The sequence below is a fragment of the Fukomys damarensis genome, unplaced genomic scaffold, assembly GCF_012274545.1.
Source record: "Fukomys damarensis isolate Sample0158 unplaced genomic scaffold, DMR_v1.0_HiC HiC_scaffold_20, whole genome shotgun sequence".
NCBI lineage: Eukaryota > Metazoa > Chordata > Mammalia > Rodentia > Bathyergidae > Fukomys > Fukomys damarensis.
In genome coordinates this window covers 20,123,541-20,148,204 of record NW_022900932.1, presented here as the reverse complement: position 1 = coordinate 20,148,204, position 24,664 = coordinate 20,123,541, and the positions used below count along the sequence as shown (strand labels likewise).

The 24,664-nt window shown below is 52.7% G+C and overlaps 2 protein-coding genes across 2 annotated transcripts in view; one reads left to right on the top strand and one right to left on the bottom strand.

Annotated features, from left to right (window-relative positions):
* The window catches only part of Eif4ebp2 (eukaryotic translation initiation factor 4E binding protein 2), a 30,074-nt gene extending 20,912 nt beyond the window's left edge, over window positions 1-9,162 (top strand). Inside the window, exons 4-5 of the mRNA XM_033766332.1 lie at window positions 2,163-2,388; window positions 3,662-9,162. Of these exons, the coding sequence (XP_033622223.1) occupies window positions 2,163-2,388; window positions 3,662-3,693 (258 nt within the window). The 3' untranslated portion in view covers window positions 3,694-9,162. The remainder of the gene's footprint in view (window positions 1-2,162; window positions 2,389-3,661) is intronic.
* Window positions 9,163-12,847: 3,685 nt separating this feature from the next.
* Window positions 12,848-24,664, bottom strand: part of Nodal (nodal growth differentiation factor) — a 17,496-nt gene continuing 5,679 nt past the window's right edge. Inside the window, exons 3-5 of the mRNA XM_010608030.2 lie at window positions 24,455-24,657; window positions 16,027-16,786; window positions 12,848-13,927 (exon numbers count right to left, since the gene is read on the bottom strand). Coding sequence (XP_010606332.1) covers window positions 13,775-13,927; window positions 16,027-16,786; window positions 24,455-24,657 — 1,116 coding nt within the window. The 3' untranslated portion in view covers window positions 12,848-13,774. The remainder of the gene's footprint in view (window positions 13,928-16,026; window positions 16,787-24,454; window positions 24,658-24,664) is intronic.

The window sequence follows — 24,664 nt, the reverse complement described above, 5'->3', positions numbered from 1 at the left end:
GGGATTGTGATGCCACCTGCTTTGCCTTTGTTACCCAAGATTGCTTTTGCTATTCTAGATCTCTTCTGATTCCATGTAAATTTTAGGATTTTTTTCTGTAGCTCTGTGAGAAATGACATTGGCATTTTGGTTGGTATTGCATTAAATCTGTTTATCAGTTTTGAAAGTATAAGCATTTGGATTATGTTGCTTCTGCCTATTCAGGTACAGGTATTATTTTTTCATTTTCTGGTGTGTTCAATAATTCTCGATTCTTTTTCTCAGTCTAATGTAATTTTCATAGTAGAGGTCTTTCACTTCCTTAGGTTAATACCAAAGTAATTTTTTTATGCTATTGTAAATGGTATCTTTTGTACCTCATATCTTTTTTTTTTTTTTTTTGTATCTCATATCTTTTGATCGCACCTTCCTATTTCCCCCACCCCTGACATCTACGATCCACTCTCCTATGATTTTGACCTTTTTAGATTCCACATTCAACTGAAATGTTGGTGTATTTATCTTTCTATCTGGCTAGTTTCACTTAACAAAGGTTAATTCATATTGTCACAAATGACAGGATTTCCTTTTCATGGCTGAATGACATTCTTGTGCATATGTGTGTACTACTCTTCTCCATCTCTGTGTCCATATCTGGTCACAACCCGCCCCCATCATGTTTTCTTTACCCGTTTATCAGTCATCAACTTTGAGATACAGTATTTAAGTTGTTTCCACGTCTTGGCTCTGTGAGATAGTGCTTTTATTTCCTTTGGATATATACACAAGAGAAGAGTGGATGGATCATATGGAAGTTCTTATTTTATTTCATTTCATTTTATTTGTGTTAGGGACTGAACCCAGGGCTTTGCTATTTTTAAATTTTTGAGGAACCTCCATACTTTTTTCCATGACGGCTATACTGTTTACTTCCCTACTGATGATATACACCTTTTCAATATATTGGCCAATATTTATCTCGTATGAGTCATTGTTTTTGTGATACTGAAAATTGAGCCCAGTGCCTTACACTGATGTACATCTCCAGCCCTTTTGATATTTTATTTTTTGTAGTACTGGGAATTGAACCCAGGGTCTTCGCACTCAGCTGCATACCCAGCCCATTTTTTTATTTTGAGACAGGGTCTCACTAAATTACCTGGGCTTGGCCTGACTTGTGATTCTTTCGCCTTAGCCTCCGGAATTTTGGGATTACAGGCATGCACCACCATACCTGGGTTCTTTTTACTTTTTATTTTGAGACAAGATCTCTAAATTGTCCGGACTGGCCTTGAACTTGGAATTCTCCTGCAGTCGCCTCCTGAGTAGCTGGAATTGCAGGTCTCTCCCCTCTCCCCCAACGCACACACCACCTGGCTTTCTTGTGGGTTTTGTCTTGTTTTTGAGACAGGGTCTCACTATGTAGTTCCAGCTGGGCTTGAATTCCCAGTGATTCTCCTAACTCTGCCTCTGAAGTGCTGAGATTACAGGCCTCTGCCAACTTTGATGACAGTCTGCCTAGCAGATGTGTGGTGGTAGCTCACTGTGGTTTTGATTTTCATTCCCCTGATGATTAGATGTTGTATACTTTTATGTACCTGTTGGCCACTTATACACAGCAGGTTTTTATAACTATTAGGGTTTTTGGTGTGTTTTTTTTTTGGTGGTACTGGGGATCAAACCTAGGACCTTTCGCTTGCCAGCCAGGTGCTATGCTGCTAAGCTAAATCCCTGGCCCCCCATGTTATTGTTTTTTCTCTGTTATTCCAGTACTCTGAGAAGCAGATTGTTTTTGGTAGAATAAAGAGTTCTACCATAACTCTGTCTGGCAAGGATTTCAGTCTCAGTGTTTCTGTGGAAAGCCTTTAACCAAAAGGTGGCTACATTTTCATACACGTTTATTCCTTCATCTAAAAAATGTTTTTGAAGATTTTAATGTTAGGACACAGGTCAGATATAAATAAGGCATAAACCTGGCATAATGGACTGAAAGTCTATAGCATACCAGGTGAAACATACTAAGTGAGATGGGGAAAAGAATGATTAAAAAGGGGAGGGAGGGTGGCTTTGTAGAGGAAATGATGTTGAGGCTGAGTTGCCCAGCAGAAGAGGAAGAAAGGGCAGGAGGTTAGGGCTTATCATGTTGACTTGAATTGTGAAAACGTTAAGGTTCTGGGTAGTAGTATGTGTCGGTAGCCCCTTACTTTATTTTAATCTCTTTTTCACCCTATCTTCCAGGAACTCGAATCATTTATGATCGAAAGTTTCTGTTGGATCGTCGCAATTCTCCCATGGCTCAGACCCCACCCTGCCATCTGCCCAATATCCCGGGAGTTACTAGCCCTGGCACCTTAATCGAAGACTCCAAAGTAGAAGTAAACAATTTGAACAACTTGAAGCATGCAGTTGGTAAGAGGATGCTGGTATTGGGGACAGAGGGATGGCTCTGGGAATGTGCTGTATGTTGGAAAAATATTGATGCATCTTACAACTGATGTTTAGTTTTACATCTCTAAGGTTTCTCCTCTCTTCCCCAAAAGCTTATTGAAATGCTTTATGAGCCCAGAATCCTAAATCCTAATCAAATGTGGTTGGTAGAGGCACAGTCTAAACTCAGGGAGTGGTAAGTTCTAGTGGGGACTCTTAGAACTATGCATGAAGGATGCCCAGCCTTTATTGGACTAGGGATAAACACACACATCTGCCACAGAAAACAGAATGAATCTCACAGAATGAATCTCTTTCCATTACCCTCAGAAAATAGGGCTGTTTTCTCACAAGTCTGTCCTTGTTGTGATATGAGCTTAGCAGTATGGTTTGTTTCAGCCACTTTCTAAAAGTGCCTATAATATTTACGTAAACATTTCTTACACAGACAGTTTTATTACTGATAAAGTGTCTTTATCTTTGTCGAAGCAGAATGCTGGTGTGGAAATGCCTGCCCTTGAATATACCTCCATGATTGCTCTTGGTGATCCCTAGGCATGAGCCAACATTCTTCTTTCTCCAGTTCCAATTGAGTTTTGGTTGTTTTGTTTCATTTTTTGCAGTACTGGGGCTTGGATCCAGGGCCTTATGGGTGCTAGGCAAGCACTCTAGCACTAAGCTAGATCCCAATCTTTTTTTTTCCCAAACCCCTTTTTTAAATTTTATTTTGAGAGGGCCAGGGATCTAGCTCAGTGGTTCCGCCACCTGCCTCACAAGTGCAAGGTCCAGAGTTCGATCCCTGGTACCAAAAAAAAATTCTTTTATTAAATTTTGAGGTAGGGTCTTACTAAGATGCCTAGGCTGGCCTTCAACCTGCTGTCCTCCTGCCTTATCCTCTCATGAAACTGAGACCAGTTGATTGTATGGGAGTATGGGTTCAGAGCAGGGCCTGCGTCCAAGCCTCCAGAGCAGTGTGCTTACTGGGCAGGTGGCAGCTCAGAGCTTCTGTGTGGTCAGCTTTGGGGACAGTGGGCACTGGGGAAGTTCACCTGTGTCCTTTTCCCAAGTGCTCTTCCCTGTGGGTGATATGGCTGACATTATTTTTCAGTTTATGCAAAAGCAAAACAGTGTTTTAAAGCAGCAGAGAACAAGAGAAACAGTGAGTAATTTTTTTACCATTCTGTATAAAGAATGACACTTCATTGTTTTTGCTTTTCCTTTTTGTGCTAAGCCTCATTTTCTTTTTCCTATGCAGGGGATGATTCTCAGTTTGAGATGGACATCTGACCTCCTGCAAGAATGGGAGAAAAGCAGCAACGCAGATTCTCGTGTGGACCTCATGTGGCCAACAGGAAGACAGAGGCAGAACCAGCAGTCCCCAGTGCCATCCCCGCCTCCCTTCTTCCTTGGGTGCCAAACACTAGGAAGATGAGCTCTATCTGGCTGTTTTTTTCTCCTGTTTCCTGTCTTCTGCCCATCTGGACAGATTAGCTTGAAGGCCTTTGTAGAGCTAATCTGTCTGTTGAGGAAAACAGTTAAACTGGCTTCTCTGGTCCTGTCTCTGTTGAGAATCTCTGTATTCCCCTCAGATTTATCTCAGATCTAAATCAGTCTATCAGCAACTTCCTGCCTGGGATGTCTGGAGAAGGGATACAGAGGTTTGGCAGGTTCATCATTCATGTTCTTTACTCTGTCTCTCCTCCTTGTATACCTCTCATGGTTCAATGCTGGGTTCAGGGTCTTTAAAACCAGCCAGGGGAAATGATAAAAAGAAAGCTGCTTTCCCTTTTACCTTGAGGTATTTGCCCTTAGGACAGAGCAGCACAATTTATGCGACTGTGGTAGCATTGCTCTGTGACACTATTTGGAAATCTGCATCCGCTCTTTCCCTTGGGAGGAACGTCTTCAGTATTGTAGTTTCTCATCCCATTCCTTTACTCTGCACATTTGTGCAAATATTTTTAAACTCCGACAGGAGGGAGCCCTCAGTAACCAGCTGTCCTTTGTTCTTCTGCCTTCCTCTGCCTGCAGCTTGTTGTTGCAGAGTTCTCTCGTACTAGGAGCTACCCAGGCGATAGTGTCTGTTCCAAGTGTGGGTCCAGATGAAGTAACAGAGGCACTTTGCCTTCCGCTTGCTGAGTAAGGCCTGGTCCTAGATTCTGCCATATAATACCTAAAAGACTGTAGAGCAACTTGAGTACCCAGTCCCGGTCAGTTTTAAAATCCATGGAATGTTGTGGTATGTGTTGTCTTGGCTTGCAGTTTCTTACATTTTGAATTTAAAGTTAACTTTTAGGAGTGTTCTTAGAAAAGAACTACATTTTTTTTGTGTTTGGATCTGCTTTGTTTGGCTACTGGGATAGATAAGCATGGATTTAAAAACGTGTTCCTCCCAGTTTCCTTGCCATTCCCATTGTACTCTGAGTCCTCCCTTTCCTTTCTTCCCTCCCCCTTCTTTTCTACCCCTTTCCTCTGCCAGGCCATTTTTCACATCTACAGCAAAGATACCTCCAGTGTTGGTATCTGATATCTGTCACTTACTGAAGAGTGACATTTTATTTTTAAGATGACTACAGACCTATTTTTAGATGTTTTCGATACAATTTTGAACAGCAACTTCTTAATTTAACATCTTCCAGTGTTGGGAAAGTAAGAAATTTCCATGGCCGAGTCTGCTGTTTGGTGTCATTGTCCTTTGTCTCCCTCCCCAATTCCTTCTGGCCTCTTTTCTTCTCCGTAAGTTTTGGGTATGCGTTTTTAGAGCTTGTAGTAGGTGGTTTGTAAAACTGGACCATTCTGCCTTGCTGTGGGTTGTTTAGGAAAACCTCATTCTTATCTTTTTGTTCTTCCATTCACTCTTTTCCCCACCCCGCTCTCCTGGTACTGCTGACTGGCACAGTGGCTCCAGGAGCATCTCCACTATAGGAAGACAGACACCATCCCCTTGAGTGAAAACAAGTAGAGTAGCCATTGGTGTCCTGGGCATTTCTGGTTGGATTCTTAAGAGATTCTAGGGTGAGAGTACCAGGCCCATTGGCTAAGAAATGAGAAAGAAAGCTGGTTTTCTTTGGAACTACAAGAAGACGCTATTAGCAAAGTTATTTTAGAAAGAGGGGGTGTTTGCAGAAATTTGTTCTGTCTTTTGCTACAAAATGTGAATAGTTCAGAGTGAAAACCTCTTGTGACAGTTAATGTCTCACAAGAATAAGCTGAAGGGCCAGAGATGTAGCTCAGTGGTGCCACTGCCTGCCTTGTAAGCACAAGGTCCTGAGTTCAATCCTTGGTACCAAAAAAAAGAATAAGCTGGCTCTCCAGTGTCTTGGGGGTGCTTTGAGTCCTACAATCAGTAATCAAAAAAATTTTGTTTAATGTATTCCTCTTATTTTAATTAAACTTCAAATTTGCTTTACATAGTCTTAGAAAAACAAAGTTGTGCTGTCGTTTATCTAAGAAGTTTGCTCAGACCTTTGTACCCTAGAGTTTGGTTCTTTGGGAGTGAAGCTTCTTGTTCATTTACTGGCATTGCATCCTGTGGAATCTGGCTCCAGCTAGCAGCTCGCAGGCTGGCTGTGACAGTATGCTATACTCTTCTTGATGTGTGTTGCTCACTGTAAAGACTTTGCTTCCTCGCTGACCCACAGTGGACAGAGTTTGAGTAGTAGCAAGTTATCCTTTCTCCCTGTCTTATCATCTCTAATCACAGGCCATGTTTTTAGTGTTTCCTGGGAGTGTTAAACTGCATAATGTATGGGCTGTCCAGACCCGGATCCGTCTCTGCCATAACTTCCTTACTGCTTGCTGCAGTTCTTTCCTGGAGGCCACCACTGCCAGCATAACTTGTCCTTGATAAATTAGCATTGTAGAAATAGTCACACAACACAGAGATAAGCTTCCAGCAGATGATGTCTTCGTATCATGCTTCAGAATGGTTTTCAGAGCAAGCCAGAGTCTGGCAGGTGTTTTACCTTGGGATGGTCAGAGGGCACCTCACAGATGAAGCCTTCCATAATGTGTCCTGGCTTTTTGTTAGGAAGGGAATGCCTCCCTCCATCTGAGGTTACCATCTGAGTGGGACAGTTCTTAAAATCTTAGTGACCGTTAGGTTTTTATGAAGCAACTACATTTCTGTACTTCTGGGGATAATCAGTCTTATGGGAAATTACCTCCCTCCAGATTGTAGCAGGAGATACGCACTGTCATAGTTCTGCCTTGTTTACTGTGTAGTTCATTGAGTTCCTTAGCTCTCCTGTTTATTCAAATACGTGTCTCATTAAGAACACAGGAGTGAACAAGCTGGCTTTTAGGAATTGGGCTTCCAAGCCAGAGAATTTTCCTTCTATCTGTATTACTTATCCATTGCTGTGTAACAAATTACTTTCAAATTTAATATCTTAAAATAGCAAGCAGTATCTGTTAGTTTCTGAAGGGTAGATCGGGAGAGCTTCGGAGGATGCTTCTTGCCCAGGATTTCATGAAGTTTCAAGATGAGAGCAGAGGCTGCAGTCATCTGGAGCTGGAGAATCTACTTCCAGACTTCCCCAGTGGCTATTGGCAGGGTGCCTCATGTAGTTCTCACATGTGGCAACACAAGTGTCCTCACACCGTCATAGTTGGCTTCCCTTTGAGTGACTGACCCCCAAGGAGACGGACAAGGAGAAAGTAACAGTGCCTTAAAACCACCATTCTCCCAAAAGGGGATGAAAACAGGGCAAAGGAAGGGAGATTCAACTAAATGATAAGCTACAAGATAAATTGCTGTTAAAACCAGTTGCCCAAGATGTGTATCATCAAACTGGGATAGGAGACAAAGTTTCTCCTACCTGACAGTCTGGAGAGGAAAGACAAGAAACCAGTTTTCTAGAGAGCTATAGTAGCTCTCCGTCTGCCTGATTATCAGCAGCTCAGGGATGTTTGCAAGGCACACACTGGGTGTTTCCAGGACTCATTTACACTATTATTCTCCTTTGATCAGTAATTGGCTGAGAAAGGGAACTGGGGCCTTCCAGCTGAGCCACTAGAGCAGTCTTAATTGAAGGGGAACAAAGGGAATAGGAGTGAGGTTATTGAGCTGCAGAAGAGAAAGCAGTTCAGATTCAGGGTGAAATAGTTGGTAGTGTCAGGAAACCAGGTCCCCACCTGAGTCAGTGTTGTGCACCTGCTCTCTCAACTACACCAGCTTGCAGACTCGATCAGGTTGTTCTCCATAAGCTAGGGAACACCTGAGGATTATAAATGTCTGCTGATTGCCCGTTGTGTCCAGGGTGCAGGTGAACTCTGTGCCCACCTTGCCCTGGGCTTCTTGATGGAAGTGCTTTCTTATAGGGAACCAGTCTGGTTTTCACCTCAGGAGAAACTTAGAGGCTGGTTCTCAGCTCAACACATTCTTGGTGGATGCCTGCTGTTTCTGCCACTCATTCCCCAGACAATCTTGAGTGATTTCAGGTATCTTAAAGATGGCGATTCTTGTTTGATTTTACCCTCTGCCCCTCCTAGATTTTCTTCCCTGCAACCGTGCTTGCTTTAGCATGTACTTGAACATAAAGCATTGCTGCTGAGGTAGTCAGAGAGTTGCTCCTTCAGGAAGCATAGCCCTCATCTCTAAAGTGCCATCCAGTGAACTCTGCTTTTCCTCCTGACTTGGGATGAAGTTAAAAATCGGTGGTCTTTTATATTATTGCTGTTTTTATTGTTATTTGGATTATTGGTTCTTTGGGTTGCTCAGACCCAGTTCCTTCCCAGTTCAGACGTGGAAGTCTGCATATCTATCTGAAAGCAGCAAGGCCCATGGGTTGTACCAGTTCACGCCACAGCCGTGTACACAGTGCCTACTGGCTGTGAGTGGAGGCTCAGCATGTTGGAAGCAGTGCCCCAGGGATACAGTCTCTCCTCCTTTAGTACCCACTGCTTGAAGCCAGGGCCCTGAGCCTTTTCCATTCCCCTCTAGGGAGAAGGCCCTGTTGTCTGTCTGGCTGTCTGGCTGTCTGGCTGTCTAATTCAGTACTGTCTCTTCTCAGCATGTTTTCTGGACTACATGCACATGAGTGGCTATTTATTCACATGCGAAACCCAATCACTTACCCATCCTTAACATCTGGGAGAGGGTACACTTTGTTGTAAAATTTTTGTGAGGGCAGCTTCTGCCTGAACTTCAAGGAGGATATAGTAACCCGACAGTTGCTTACCTCTCAGGTTTTTTTTTTGTTTTGTTTTGTTTTGTTTTGGTCCTGGAGATGGAACTTGGCCTCATGTATGCTGAGCAGGTGCTACATCACTACGTTACATATCCAGACCTTGAACTTGGATCCAGATGCAGGTCTGTCACCAGTCTGCAGAATGCTTACACTCCAGGCACGCTTTCTGTTCCAGGAAAGGTTTGCCATTTTAGTGCAGTTTCTTTGAGGCTCATTCACAGCAGTTTCTAACTGAAGACTAACATGGTGATTGATAGATACTCATTTTTCCAATTAATCATTCAGGACACCTTTCCCACCCTCTGGAATTTAAACTCTTCTCTAGGCGGGCCCTAAAGTTGATATTTTTTTGGCAAAGCTTAGGTTTTGAAGTCTTGAGTTGGCTTGTTAGCCTCTGCCTGCCACACCGACAGGCCATACCAGATGTCATAGATGCCTGTAGGAAGTGTACTGAGCTGAAATGCTTCCCAGGGTATTGAAATGCTCACTCTGCCACTGGGCAGAGGTGAATCAGTGCTTGGTACTCACTTGGCCATGTTGAGGTTTCTAAAGGGAGCTCTTGCCAGTGCTTAAAACCAAAATTCCTGGACACCTCAAACAATTCCATGAGACCAGCACAGGATATCCATTCTCCATTCTTGTCGCAGTGTACCCCTTTCCTCTCCATCTTTAGCCTTTATAAAGCAAAAGCCCAGGCCAGGGGGCCACTGTCACTGCGATGCAGGGGAGAGGCTGTTGGGGAGCCTTCTGCTCCCTCCTGGTGGCTGTTCCTCATCATAAGTCCCTGAGCAGTGCCTTTGCATCACCTGCAGGTGAACCCATCTCCATCCACCTGGGGGAGGAGGCCCTCACAGCCCCAGGGTACACCTTAAACAGGTGTCTTGAAGAGCCTGAGTATATGCATGTGTGCTTTTTAAGCATCTTCTAAAAATATTTTATATTAAAAAGCCCTCTTTAGGGGCTGGGGATGCAGCTCAGTGGCCACTGCACCTGCCTGGCAAGCACAAAGTCCTGAGTTTGATCCCCAGTACCACCCTCAAAAAAGCCCTCTGTGTCTAGTGCCACCAGTTCCCACTATGCTGAATGGAAAAGTGGAGATGCCAGCACTGCTTGGTCTTGCCCTCATCTCCTTGATGTGCTGGCCCCTCACCCCTCATCCATTCTGTCACCGGTGAACAGTGGAGTGCACATGCAGTCCTGTGTGATTCCTTGACCAGTTTTTGTTTTGTGTTTTTCCAAACCAGCAGATATTTGGGAATTAGAGAAAAAATTAAATTCTCACCAATGGTTGCTGTTACAGTTAAATCAATAAAGGATTTGAGTATCAACCTGATATCTTTTTGTTTTGTGGTATTGGACTAGAACTCAGCATCTGTACCACTAAGCTACACTCCCAGCCTCAGCTCATTATGTTAATTGTGAGATAGAGGGGAATTGAGACAGGGTCTCAGTGTGTAGTTCAGGCTGGCCTTGAACACAGTGTGTAGCCTGGGCTGGCTTCGAACTTGCAGCAATCCCCCTGCCTCAGCCTTGTGTTAATTTTTTTTTAAGTTCCAAATGAACTCCTCTTGAGTATTTCCTACCTAGGGAGTGTTGGCTGGTTATAGAGAATGGCAGAGCTAGTTGTCTGATTTGTGTATAACCAAATAGTTAATAAGTTGGTCTTGCCCTGTAAACATGAGACGACATGAGCCTTTTCTTGGGTGCAGGGGCCTGGCCTGTGCTTAGGAGCAGGGACGTGAGCACTGTGCCGGATGTACCTGTGAAGCAGCCCAGTTGCCATTTTCCCCTGAAGAGAGGCTTTTGTGGCCCTTGGGGTGACTGTTAGACACCCATTGTGTCTGCTCTTTGGCCAGGCTGGGCTGTGTGTGTCAGATTCCTGGTCCTTATGAATCCAGCAGTTGCAGCATTGTACTGACTGAGAACAAGGTTTCTGTCCCTCCATGCTGGTGGTTATGAAGAGAAGCCCACAGAAAGCTGCACCAAAAGTCTGTTGGGACAGTGCAGAAGTTGAGGGTACTGGCTTTGGACTCATTGGCCTCAATGCCAGCTGTGGCATAGGAGCTGGTTTTCTCCAAAAGAATTCTTGGGTCTCTGAGCCTGTTTTATAAAAAATCGGACTAAGTAACTTCTAGGTTATCATGAGACTCAGGGAATGTCTAGTGCCTGATACAGGAAGAGTTCAGTCAGTGGTGTTTCTTAACTTTTTTTTTCCCTGGTACTGGGGATCAAACTCAGGACCTTGCACTTGTCAAGCAGGTATGGCACCACTGAGCTACATCCCTGGCCTCAATGGTATTTCTTGTCAAAGTACTTGAGCCCTGCCTGCTGGCACGGAAAGCCCGAGGGTGCTTGGAGTGGCTGCTGCAGCCAGCACCCAAGCAGGGGCTGCTAGAGGGACCAAAGGATCTCTAAGGACAGATGGAACCAAAATAACCTGGAAAGCACTTTCATACTTCCACTACTCTGCCACAGAATTAATTAGGAAGAGGGATAAAAATGGAGGCTTTTCAAGATGCAAATGAACACTGGATTGTTGTGCTGAGGGCCACAGCCTCTGCCCCACCTTTTGACCATTTTCTTTCTCATTGACCAGGTTGAGCTCAGATTTGCAATCTTCCTCTCTCAGCTTCTGCTTCTCTTACAGTGTCTTTCTTTTTCTCCACTCCTACCTGCTGCTAGGCCTACCTACTTTCCCAGTATTGTATCCATCCCCCCACCCCCCCAACTTCTCACTGGGCACTGCTTCAGGGACAGTAGATCTCTGCTTTGAGATCAAGTTAAAATAACTTTCATTAAAGCCACAGGCTCAGGCAGGGCCATGCTGAGGCAGTTACTTCCTCTGACATGCAAAACCTTAAGCCACCTCACAGCTCAGAGCAGGGAGCTGCTTTCTAGGGTTGGGTAGACTGGCTTTCCCCACATGCCAGTCTGCAGCTAGATGACCCTGGTGCTAGTACAGAAGCACCAATTTTAGAGGGGTCAGAAACACATGGAATGTTGCTGCTTTGGGCCTACATCTTGTGCTTGAGATGAGGCAAGGCCTTGCTTCACCCCTGGGGGAGGGACCTGAAGTCAACAGAGCAGCTAACTACAGTCCCATAAGTTGTAGCTGCAAATACGTTGACCTTCCTCTTTGCTGTCCCTAGCCATGTAAGAACAGCCTTTCACTACCAGGAACTTCAGGTCGGTGGTAGGGTTTGATGTTTTCCCCTAAAGGCCAAGAGCTTGAATCAAAGCTGGGTGAGCAAAACCCCTGGTCGCTACTCATGATGATGCTCATAGAGCTCAGAAAATCAGAGCTTGGCTCTCTGCAGTCTCCTTCAGGAAAGGGAACGCAACAGGCCGACCTAAGACTGCCCATGCTACTGTTCTCAGGTACAATCACACGCAGAATCCTGTGGTCCTGAACTGTGCTTAGTCCTGGGCAGGTCTATTTCCAGTCTGGGAGGAACAGCTGGATCAGTTTGTTGCTGAATCAAAGCCAAGAGGTTTTAGAAGTCCAGGCCCAGCTCGAGCAAACCCAGTTCCTGCTTGGGTCAGGATTCCCACTTGCCACACTGGAGGCTGCACCTGAATAACCCTAAGCTCAACAGGGTCCTCCACAATTTAGGATCATTCTCCTAAATCTGGCACACCAAGTGTGGGGGGCTTCTTGGGAAATGGGGGTAGATATCAGGATATCACATAGATGACCATTCTCCATAAAGGGCCTGCTCACCCTAAACAAAAACAGCCTTGCTTTAGTAATGCTCAACAAAATGAAGCTGACTTTGGGGCCTCTTCACTCAGAAGGTGAAAGCTTGTGCTTAAATTGGTGGCAGCATTTTCCTATGGGTAAGCTTGGACTCCGGAATTAGGCCAGTTGTAGGACCCAGAGTTAAAAATAAAAAGCAAAGCTGAGACAAAAAGGGATATGGCAGGATCTAGGCTTAGGCCTTACCACCATTAGGAGGGAGATTGGGAATAAGGCCTAATGATAATCTATAGCTTTTTTTCTTTTTTCTTTGAGAGATTTTGCTATATAGTTCAGGTTGGCCTTGAACTCACTATGTGACTCAGGTGGCCTTAAACTCATGGTGATCCTCCTGCCTCAGCCTCGAGTGCTGGGATAACAGGTGCGGGCCACCCTGTCCAGCAGCTCATGAGCACTGCCAACGGACTTGGGTTTTTCTGTTTTGTTTTTGGTACCTGGGATCGAACTCTGGTCCTTGCGTTTGCAAGGCAGGTGGCAGAACCACTGAGCTAAATCCCCGGCCCCAGACTTGTTTTTTGTAGTGCTGGGAATGGAACCTCAGGCCTTGTCAGGCACTGTACAGCTGAGCTGCATCCCCAGCCCCCACAAGAGATATTTCATAGAAACACATTAGGATTCGCCATCTGGAGGAGGCCGAGCAGTGAATACTTACCTGAGGGCTTCATCCCTGCTGGATAGACACCTTGGAGCCCTCATTAATAGCACACATTGAGACTCAGGTCAATTGTCACCACATTTAATAGATTCATTCAGGTTGTGTCTGCCAAGCAGACTGACTTGGGGACATCTGAGGGCCCCAGCAAATGTAGCCCAGTGTGGCCAGTCCTCTTGGGCAAGTTCCTGCCTCTCCTGTCAAAGGCACTGGCTGCCCTGGGGGAACTAGACAGTGACTGTTATTTATGCGGTTCATTAGCAGAGACCCCTCCAGGAAGCCTCTGGGCTGGGTGAACAGATTGCCACTGGCCAGCAAGAAAGGTGTGGGGGGGGGCGGGGTGATCTCATAAAATGACGCATAAGTTTGGGGAGGAGACAGTGTGTCACAGACCACTTTTGAGAATACGCAAAAGCTATAGATGGCCTTGCCCCACCTCAAAAATAAATGCACATATGCCCCAACTTTTGCACACAATTTCAAGGTTAAAAAAAAACACGGGTAAAGAACTTGCACTTGTGCTCTTGCTCACCACTGTCTTCAGTGAGGGGGGAGCTGGGCAGGCCCAACAAGCTTCCTCCTGCCCCTTCTTCCCGAGGTGGCCCAGCAGAGCCCTTCACTGCAGATTGGGCAGCCCTTCCTCTGTGGCACTGGCCCACAGAGCCACTTCTCCCCTCTGTTCTTCTCTCTGGATAGATGCTACCGTGCCTCCCCAGAGCTTCCCAAACTAGTGGATTGCAGGCAAATCCGGCATTCCTCCAGGATCCATCAGAGGCAGCCACACTCCTCCACAATCATGTCTTTGTGGTGCTCGAGGAGCACCCTGCCGTTGTCTACATACAGCATGCTCAGTGGCTTGGTCTTCACTGGCGCACAGCAGGTGGAAGGGACTCGGTGGGGCTGGTAGCGTTTCAGCAGACTCTGTAAAGGGGGAGGAAGGAGGTAAAGACTAAAACATTACAGAGTTAAAATTTTCTGGGTGCAAAAAATAGAAGAAAGTTGTTTTTATAGGAGAACCAGCCACCAATAGATCATCACTTCCAACACCGAACAGAACTTTGCCTCTAAACAGATTCTAAAAGTTACTTGTGGGGCCGGGGATATACCTCAGTGGCACCATACCTGCCTCACAAGCAGAAGGTCCTGAGTTAAATCCCCAGTACCAATAAATAAATAAGTTACTTGTAAACCAGGAGGTATAGCTCCAAGGTAGAGCACTTGCCTAGCATGTGTGAGGTCCTGAACCCTAAAAAGAAGTCCTAGTGTGTGGTGACGCACACCTATAATCTCAGCTACCCAGGAAACTAAGGAGAACAAAAGTTCAAGGCCAGCATGGGCATCTGAGACCCTGTCTCAAAAAATAAAAAGGTCTGGGTATATAGCTCAGTGGTAGTGTTCCCTTGAGTTCTGGGGAGAACAGTAACTAACTGTATATGTCTGCCCTGTTGTTCTAGTATAGAGTGAATACCAGTTTTAAAAGATTCTAAGAAGAGCTGGAGATTTAGCTCAGTGCTACTGCTGCCTGCCTCACAAGCACAAGGTCTTGAGTTTGATCCCTGGTACCAAAAAAAAAAAAAAAAAAAAAAAACCCAAGAAACTCCTGGTTTAATTCTAGAAATATGTAGAATAGAGTCCTGTGGAAATTCTCACAGGATGTGCTTTGTTGGCCAGAAAAGGGCACAGTGAACAACAAGAAGGTAGCACCCCTTGGCATTTGGGTACTACCCTCATCCCTGCAGTCAAGCAAGTCTTCAGTTCAGAGGGTCAGTTCGGTGAATGGACTGTCTGGGTCCGATGATTCCCTTGTGAGGGCTGCCCATCTGGGTGCAGGAAGGCCTTTGTCCAAGACAGGTCCTCTGGGGCTCTGGCTTGCACAGGTTCCCTTGCTCATGCTGCCCAGATCCCAGACCCTGCTGGCAGCTTGGCACAGAAAAAGGACTGCAGGTCCCAGAGATCTTGATCCCATGTGAACCCTGAAGAGCAGAGAAGACCCCCTCTAAGGTGAAGCCCACCATGTCAGGCTCCATGTTCTCTCCAGTTATTTCCCTTCCTAGCTCAGCAGTCCTATTCCTCTCCCACCACCACCTCCTAGAGCAGTGGGGTCGAACCTGTGGCATGCATGCTGCAACGAGCTATTTGTTATCATTGAAAGCTCTAAAAGGTTTGCCGTCACTGCCGTTGGCTATTCAGTGGCACCTGGTGGCAGCCTCTGGCCTGATTGTCTTCTGTGAAACAGGTCATCGGCTACAAGTTCAGGTAGAGAAAGTACAGTGGCTAGAACAGTATTATTGCAGTCATGGCCCTGATAAACACAGCCACCATTTCACAGCCCCAGTCAGACTTTAAGTAATGAAAAAACAAGATCAAACCTGCCTGCTACCTGCCCCCTACTTCACGGGCTGCATGCACACCATCTCATGGGCCCTACAGTATCCCTAGGAAACATGGCAGTGCCCTTCCCATTTTACAGGCAAGAAAATGGTAGCTGGAGAGAATAAGCAACTTAATATCATGCAGCTAATACATAGGCATCAGACCCAGGTCTGCCCATTCTAAAGTCCAGATTCTGAACTTCTTTTCCTAGAAAATCAGCTCCACGGAGGAGCTGAGACTCTCTATTCTACCCACAGACCCTGGGGAGGCTGAGGCAGGACAATCATGAGTTTGAGACCAGCCTAGGCTACATGGTAAGATCAAGGCCTGCCTGGCATACATAGCAAGTCCCTGTCTCAAAAAAAAAAAAAAAAAAAAGTCCAGGGATTTAGCTCAGTGGTTCCACCCGCCACCTGCCTTGTAACCACAAGGACTAGAGTTTGCTCCCGAGTACCAAAAAAAAAGACAAGGGAAAGTCCCAGGGAAGCAATGTGTTTAAGGCCACACCACAGAGCAGGACCCCATAAGCCTCTGTTATGACACTGTGACGAATCATCTCCATGTTCTCCCAGAACCTCACACGGGATGTGGCACACTAGGTGCTGTGGCTTACAGCCCCCACCCTGCCCCAGGCCTTGGCGTCCCACCTGGATGTATGCATGGTTGGTGGGGTGGAACTCCTCACCCACAGGGTTGGGACACTCGCCCTCACAGCGATAGGCGTTGTACTGCTTGGGGTAGATGATCCAGGAGCCCCATCCGATCAGGTTGAAGTCAACCTGGAACTTGACCTTGCGACACAGCCGGCTTCTGTCTGGCGAGTGATGCCGCCGGTGCCTCCTGGCCCTCTCCTGGAACAGCTGTCCCTCCTGGGCCCGCCAGGAGCTCTCGGCTTCCCACAGCAAAGTGGCACCACCCAGCCGCCTCTGCTCCCTGGACAGGTTGGAGTAGAGCATGAGAAGCACGTTGGTGACGGTGATTGTGACGGGCTGGCTGGGGGGGAGCTGCCAGCACTCTCTGGCCACACTGGACATCTGCTCCTCCAGTGCCTTGGGGTCTTTCAACCATTTGGATAGTGGCCTGGTCACCTCTAGGACCATGCTGCCTGAGGAAAAGGTAACCTGGGACGGTGTGGCAGCAAACAGCTCCATCCGAAGACGCTCTGGGCAGGCGGCTGGGTGCTGCTCTGTGTCCAGCTTGGGCTGGTGGAAAATCTGAATGGTGAGCAGGCCCTCGGTGGGGAGGTACACAGGACTGGCCAGCTGCAGCCGGAGCTCAGCCCACACCAAATCCTCTTGCTGGCTCAGGAAGGAGAAGTCAAAAGCAAAGGTCCAGTTCTGCCCATCCACCTCCACATCTGGGGGGACAAAACCAGGGAGAAAGCAGGCTGAGAGCAGCTCCCCAACACTTGGTCACCCATCAACCACCTCAGCCCATGTTGCATCCTGTACTTTGTGTCAACCATTTCTCATCCTCACCTCAGCAGAGGAGTCAATAATGTTATGAGCCCATTTTAGAGATGAGGAAAATTGAAGGTCAGACACCCCTGAGAGGTCCATCTTGGAAAGCAACAGAGCCAAGAGTAAAATTGGGATTCTCCTGCCTCGGCTTTCCCAGAGTGCTGGGATTACACATAGGTACCACATGCCCAACTAATTTTTAAATTTTATCTACCTCTATTTCCTCTTCGCTGCAGTGGGGATAATGCACTGCCCATCTCTGCATTATCACAGGGACCCAGGGACATAAAGATGTTTGAAGGTTTATTGCTAAATAAAAATCAGGGATTTTTCATTAGAGGGGGTCTAACCTGTTCATGAATCAATTTATCTGGGAAGTCAGCCCGTATTATGAAGGTAAGTTCCCAGCCTCAGCCTCCAGGCTGCTACTCTCCAGCAGTCCTTTTTCACTTAATTTCCACTTCCCTCTTCATTAGCACCTGCAGGGGGCAACAACCCGCCCCTGGCTAGCAACTTTCCCCAAGGGTGTGAGGAGGACCCCTATAGCTGCATTCCCATCACTCCCCCGCTGCACAGCCTGACCATTTGGGGGTTAGATGGGACACTGTGGCAACCCCTGGCCACCTGTACTAGCAGGCTGGGATTTAAAAATATTTCATTTTAAGTGCTGCAAATGGCCTTCTAGAGGAAGTCCTTTTTTTTTTTTTTTTTTTTTTTTGACAAGGTCTCACTATGTAGTTGAGACTGACCTGGAACTTGTATGTAGCCCCAGGCTGGTCTTGAACCCACAGTGATCCTCCTGGCTCAGCCTCCGCAAGTGTTGAGTGCACTTTTTTTTTTCATACTAGGATTGAATCCAGAGCCTGTACATTGAGCTACATCCCAGCCCATTTTTTGTTTTGAGTCAGAGTCTTGCTAGGTCACTAAACTGCCCAGGCTGGGCTTAAACTTGTGATCCTCCTGCCTCAACTCTCAGAGTGCTCAGAGGAAGGTCCTTCCGACTAAGTTAAGAGCAGTCTCCCCATGTTGATTCAAAGCCTGCCAGGTGCTGTTTGACATTGATCAAGTTAACTTTCCTTTTCTCAGCCTCATTTTCTCTCCTTGTAAAAGGAGGCAGATGGTAACAGTGTACACCTCACAGAGGTACCATGATGAACTGACCAAACCACCAAAACTGATTACATGCTGACTATCTTCAACCCCTCATTATTGCCTGGTTCAAGAGTTAGCATGAAAGTGTCTGGCCAGGCAGTGAGAGCCCTGGACAGCAGCACACAGTTATCTGTAAACAGACAGATGGTATGCAAGGGTTTCCTGTGGCACAGCCCCAATAGGGTCTCCCAGATTTGGCTCTGGTTCACCTTAGCTAGAATAGGGGTTCCTAATGTTGCAGCAGTCACTGACATCAGATACAAGGAAAAAGCACATCTACCCAACTAATGTAACAGACATGACCGGAGGGGATTCGTGGAAACCCTGAAGCCCACCCATGTGATAAATTCGGACTTGGCCACACAGGGCCCAGGAATACCTTAACCCTCCTCCAATTCCAAAGTCGAAAGAACATTCTTAATGTCTCTGGACATTAAGCGCCCTCTCTTCAACCAGGGAGGTGAAGAATTCCATAGAAAAAGTGCCAGTAAAATACCATTAGCTGGTTCTCATGTGCCAAGTATCTTACAAGCCCTGCCTCCTTGAACCTCCCCCCAGTGGTATCACAATTTACAGATGAGGAAAGGTCCAAGGTGAAAGTTAAACAGTGACCCAACCTAGTTGGACCAATTTCTAGGTCAAGGTCTCCCTGCACAGCTCAGAAGTCCACCCTAGAGGAAAGGGCTCGGACCACCTTCTCAGCCTCCCTCCCAGCAGGTTTCTCTTTAGCTGCTCTCACAAAATGGAGTGATTCACATCTTTTAAAGATGGCCAGAATGGTAAACATTGTTACGCCTGTTTACACACACAAAAGCCCAAAGAGAGCAGTTTCCTCATTTGTAAAAGAAAAACCCCACGTGAAATATGTCAGTGATACAAGGAACCCAGGTGCAGGGTTTGAGGAACCAAAACGTAGTTTTCCAGATACCTCATCAATCGGATCACTGCACAAAACTCCAAGAGCCTTCCCGAAGGAAGCGAAACGGAAAGGTGTGCCCTTCCCCCAACCGCGGCGCTCTGGTCTGCACTCCGGTCTTCGGCCAGAGAGGCGGGACACACTAGCACATTTCCCAACGCCCGGTCTTCCAGGATGTCCCCTCTGGAGCTCCCCAGCTGACCCTTCAGAGAGGGTCAGCGGCCATCTCACCACAGACCGGCCGGAAAGCTAGGAGTCCCGCCCCCGGGCCTAGCGCGGCGGCCTGCGGCGGGTCAGATCAGATCAGCCAGCCGATGTGGATTGCGCCCGGCCGGGGAAGGCCGTCTGACCCCCGCAGGACGAGGGAGGCGCGGGCCACAGAGGCTGCCCAGGTGGCGGGATGTGGATTGCGCCCGGCCGGGGAAGGCCGTCTGACCCCCGCAGGACGAGGGAGGCGCGGGCCACAGAGGCTGCCCAGGTGGCGGGATGTGGATTGCGCCCGGCCGGGGAAGGCCGTCTGACCCCCGCAGGACGAGGGAGGCGCGGGCCACAGAGGCTGCCCAGGTGGCGGGATGTGGATTGCGCCCGGCCGGGGAAGGCCGTCTGACCCCCGCAGGACGAGGGAGGCGCGGGCCACAGAGGCTGCCCAGGTGGCGGGATGTGGATTGCGCCCGGCCGGGGAAGGCCGTCTGACCCCCGCAGGACGAGGGAGGCGCGGGCCACAGAGGCTGCCCAGGTGGCGGGATGTGGATTGCGCCCGGCCGGGGAAGGCCGTCTGACCCCCGCAGGACGAGGGAGGCGCGGGCCACAGAGGCTGCCCAGGTGGCGGGATGTGGATTGCGCCCGGCCGGGGAAGGCCGTCTGACCCCCGCAGGACGAGGGAGGCGCGGGCCACAGAGGCTGCCCAGGTGGCGGGATGTGGATTGCGCCCGGCCGGGGAAGGCCGTCTGACCCCCGCAGGACGAGGGAGGCGCGGGCCACAGAGGCTGCCCAGGTGGCGGGATGTGGATTGCGCCCGGCCGGGGAAGGCCGTCTGACCCCCGCAGGACGAGGGAGGCGCGGGCCACAGAGGCTGCCCAGGTGGCGGGATGTGGATTGCGCCCGGCCGGGGAAGGCCGTCTGACCCCCGCAGGACGAGGGAGGCGCGGGCCACAGAGGCTGCCCAGGTGGCGGGATGTGGATTGCGCCCGGCCGGGGAAGGCCGTCTGACCCCCGCAGGACGAGGGAGGCGCGGGCCACAGAGGCTGCCCAGGTGGCGGGATGTGGATTGCGCCCGGCCGGGGAAGGCCGTCTGACCCCCGCAGGACGAGGGAGGCGCGGGCCACAGAGGCTGCCCAGGTGGCGGGATGTGGATTGCGCCCGGCCGGGGAAGGCCGTCTGACCCCCGCAGGACGAGGGAGGCGCGGGCCACAGAGGCTGCCCAGGTGGCGGGATGTGGATTGCGCCCGGCCGGGGAAGGCCGTCTGACCCCCGCAGGACGAGGGAGGCGCGGGCCACAGAGGCTGCCCAGGTGGCGGGATGTGGATTGCGCCCGGCCGGGGAAGGCCGTCTGACCCCCGCAGGACGAGGGAGGCGCGGGCCACAGAGGCTGCCCAGGTGGCGGGATGTGGATTGCGCCCGGCCGGGGAAGGCCGTCTGACCCCCGCAGGACGAGGGAGGCGCGGGCCACAGAGGCTGCCCAGGTGGCGGGATGTGGATTGCGCCCGGCCGGGGAAGGCCGTCTGACCCCCGCAGGACGAGGGAGGCGCGGGCCACAGAGGCTGCCCAGGTGGCGGGATGTGGATTGCGCCCGGCCGGGGAAGGCCGTCTGACCCCCGCAGGACGAGGGAGGCGCGGGCCACAGAGGCTGCCCAGGTGGCGGGATGTGGATTGCGCCCGGCCGGGGAAGGCCGTCTGACCCCCGCAGGACGAGGGAGGCGCGGGCCACAGAGGCTGCCCAGGTGGCGGGATGTGGATTGCGCCCGGCCGGGGAAGGCCGTCTGACCCCCGCAGGACGAGGGAGGCGCGGGCCACAGAGGCTGCCCAGGTGGCGGGATGTGGATTGCGCCCGGCCGGGGAAGGCCGTCTGACCCCCGCAGGACGAGGGAGGCGCGGGCCACAGAGGCTGCCCAGGTGGCGGGATGTGGATTGCGCCCGGCCGGGGAAGGCCGTCTGACCCCCGCAGGACGAGGGAGGCGCGGGCCACAGAGGCTGCCCAGGTGGCGGGATGTGGATTGCGCCCGGCCGGGGAAGGCCGTCTGACCCCCGCAGGACGAGGGAGGCGCGGGCCACAGAGGCTGCCCAGGTGGCGGGATGTGGATTGCGCCCGGCCGGGGAAGGCCGTCTGACCCCCGCAGGACGAGGGAGGCGCGGGCCACAGAGGCTGCCCAGGTGGCGGGATGTGGATTGCGCCCGGCCGGGGAAGGCCGTCTGACCCCCGCAGGACGAGGGAGGCGCGGGCCACAGAGGCTGCCCAGGTGGCGGGATGTGGATTGCGCCCGGCCGGGGAAGGCCGTCTGACCCCCGCAGGACGAGGGAGGCGCGGGCCACAGAGGCTGCCCAGGTGGCGGGATGTGGATTGCGCCCGGCCGGGGAAGGCCGTCTGACCCCCGCAGGACGAGGGAGGCGCGGGCCACAGAGGCTGCCCAGGTGGCGGGATGTGGATTGCGCCCGGCCGGGGAAGGCCGTCTGACCCCCGCAGGACGAGGGAGGCGCGGGCCACAGAGGCTGCCCAGGTGGCGGGATGTGGATTGCGCCCGGCCGGGGAAGGCCGTCTGACCCCCGCAGGACGAGGGAGGCGCGGGCCACAGAGGCTGCCCAGGTGGCGGGATGTGGATTGCGCCCGGCCGGGGAAGGCCGTCTGACCCCCGCAGGACGAGGGAGGCGCGGGCCACAGAGGCTGCCCAGGTGGCGGGATGTGGATTGCGCCCGGCCGGGGAAGGCCGTCTGACCCCCGCAGGACGAGGGAGGCGCGGGCCACAGAGGCTGCCCAGGTGGCGGGATGTGGATTGCGCCCGGCCGGGGAAGGCCGTCTGACCCCCGCAGGACGAGGGAGGCGCGGGCCACAGAGGCTGCCCAGGTGGCGGGATGTGGATTGCGCCCGGCCGGGGAAGGCCGTCTGACCCCCGCAGGACGAGGGAGGCGCGGGCCACAGAGGCTGCCCAGGTGGCGGGATGTGGATTGCGCCCGGCCGGGGAAGGCCGTCTGACCCCCGCAGGACGAGGGAGGCGCGGGCCACAGAGGCTGCCCAGGTGGCGGGATGTGGATTGCGCCCGGCCGGGGAAGGCCGTCTGACCCCCGCAGGACGAGGGAGGCGCGGGCCACAGAGGCTGCCCAGGTGGCGGGATGTGGATTGCGCCCGGCCGGGGAAGGCCGTCTGACCCCCGCAGGACGAGGGAGGCGCGGGCCACAGAGGCTGCCCAGGTGGCGGGATGTGGATTGCGCCCGGCCGGGGAAGGCCGTCTGACCCCCGCAGGACGAGGGAGGCGCGGGCCACAGAGGCTGCCCAGGTGGCGGGATGTGGATTGCGCCCGGCCGGGGAAGGCCGTCTGACCCCCGCAGGACGAGGGAGGCGCGGGCCACAGAGGCTGCCCAGGTGGCGGGATGTGGATTGCGCCCGGCCGGGGAAGGCCGTCTGACCCCCGCAGGACGAGGGAGGCGCGGGCCACAGAGGCTGCCCAGGTGGCGGGATGTGGATTGCGCCCGGCCGGGGAAGGCCGTCTGACCCCCGCAGGACGAGGGAGGCGCGGGCCACAGAGGCTGCCCAGGTGGCGGGATGTGGATTGCGCCCGGCCGGGGAAGGCCGTCTGACCCCCGCAGGACGAGGGAGGCGCGGGCCACAGAGGCTGCCCAGGTGGCGGGATGTGGATTGCGCCCGGCCGGGGAAGGCCGTCTGACCCCCGCAGGACGAGGGAGGCGCGGGCCACAGAGGCTGCCCAGGTGGCGGGATGTGGATTGCGCCCGGCCGGGGAAGGCCGTCTGACCCCCGCAGGACGAGGGAGGCGCGGGCCACAGAGGCTGCCCAGGTGGCGGGATGTGGATTGCGCCCGGCCGGGGAAGGCCGTCTGACCCCCGCAGGACGAGGGAGGCGCGGGCCACAGAGGCTGCCCAGGTGGCGGGATGTGGATTGCGCCCGGCCGGGGAAGGCCGTCTGACCCCCGCAGGACGAGGGAGGCGCGGGCCACAGAGGCTGCCCAGGTGGCGGGATGTGGATTGCGCCCGGCCGGGGAAGGCCGTCTGACCCCCGCAGGACGAGGGAGGCGCGGGCCACAGAGGCTGCCCAGGTGGCGGGATGTGGATTGCGCCCGGCCGGGGAAGGCCGTCTGACCCCCGCAGGACGAGGGAGGCGCGGGCCACAGAGGCTGCCCAGGTGGCGGGATGTGGATTGCGCCCGGCCGGGGAAGGCCGTCTGACCCCCGCAGGACGAGGGAGGCGCGGGCCACAGAGGCTGCCCAGGTGGCGGGATGTGGATTGCGCCCGGCCGGGGAAGGCCGTCTGACCCCCGCAGGACGAGGGAGGCGCGGGCCACAGAGGCTGCCCAGGTGGCGGGATGTGGATTGCGCCCGGCCGGGGAAGGCCGTCTGACCCCCGCAGGACGAGGGAGGCGCGGGCCACAGAGGCTGCCCAGGTGGCGGGATGTGGATTGCGCCCGGCCGGGGAAGGCCGTCTGACCCCCGCAGGACGAGGGAGGCGCGGGCCACAGAGGCTGCCCAGGTGGCGGGATGTGGATTGCGCCCGGCCGGGGAAGGCCGTCTGACCCCCGCAGGACGAGGGAGGCGCGGGCCACAGAGGCTGCCCAGGTGGCGGGATGTGGATTGCGCCCGGCCGGGGAAGGCCGTCTGACCCCCGCAGGACGAGGGAGGCGCGGGCCACAGAGGCTGCCCAGGTGGCGGGATGTGGATTGCGCCCGGCCGGGGAAGGCCGTCTGACCCCCGCAGGACGAGGGAGGCGCGGGCCACAGAGGCTGCCCAGGTGGCGGGATGTGGATTGCGCCCGGCCGGGGAAGGCCGTCTGACCCCCGCAGGACGAGGGAGGCGCGGGCCACAGAGGCTGCCCAGGTGGCGGGATGTGGATTGCGCCCGGCCGGGGAAGGCCGTCTGACCCCCGCAGGACGAGGGAGGCGCGGGCCACAGAGGCTGCCCAGGTGGCGGGATGTGGATTGCGCCCGGAAAGAGGGTCCTGAGACAAGGCTGGGCAGAACTGGCCCACACCACCTGTCCCCTGCTCTCGGTGCCAGAACGCGCCTCCCGGTCCCCGGGAGCTACATTCAGGTCACTTTCGTCCCCGACACACCCTGTCCACAAGTCAGTCACCCCGGACACTCGACACTTTCCCAGTCCAAGCTCGAGGACCCAAGGCATCCTTAACTACGGACCTCAGACTCCCCATCCCTCATCTAGGATCTGCGTGCTCTAATCCCTGATGGTACAAGGGACACTCCCTCAGTTAGCAAAAGGAAATTCAACAAGGCAGGACGATTGCAGCAATATGACTTTTAATCAGTACCCTATGGGTGTCTATGCTGGCATTTGATGAGCGCTGTCACCCGGGCCTCTCCAGTCTTCTCACGAGGGAGGCGCTGTTACGCTTGTTCTCCAGGTGCGCGAACTCGGCGCCCAGGTGCGCGAGTCAGCCAGGGCGATCCGGCCCGCCCTTCTCTTCCTACTCCAGGACCCGGGGGTGGGGTCCCCGACGGGGACTGTGGACGCCGCTGTGCCGTGGACGCTGGGATCCCCTCCCACTCGGCGCCCGACCCCGACCCCGTACGCGCCCTGGCCC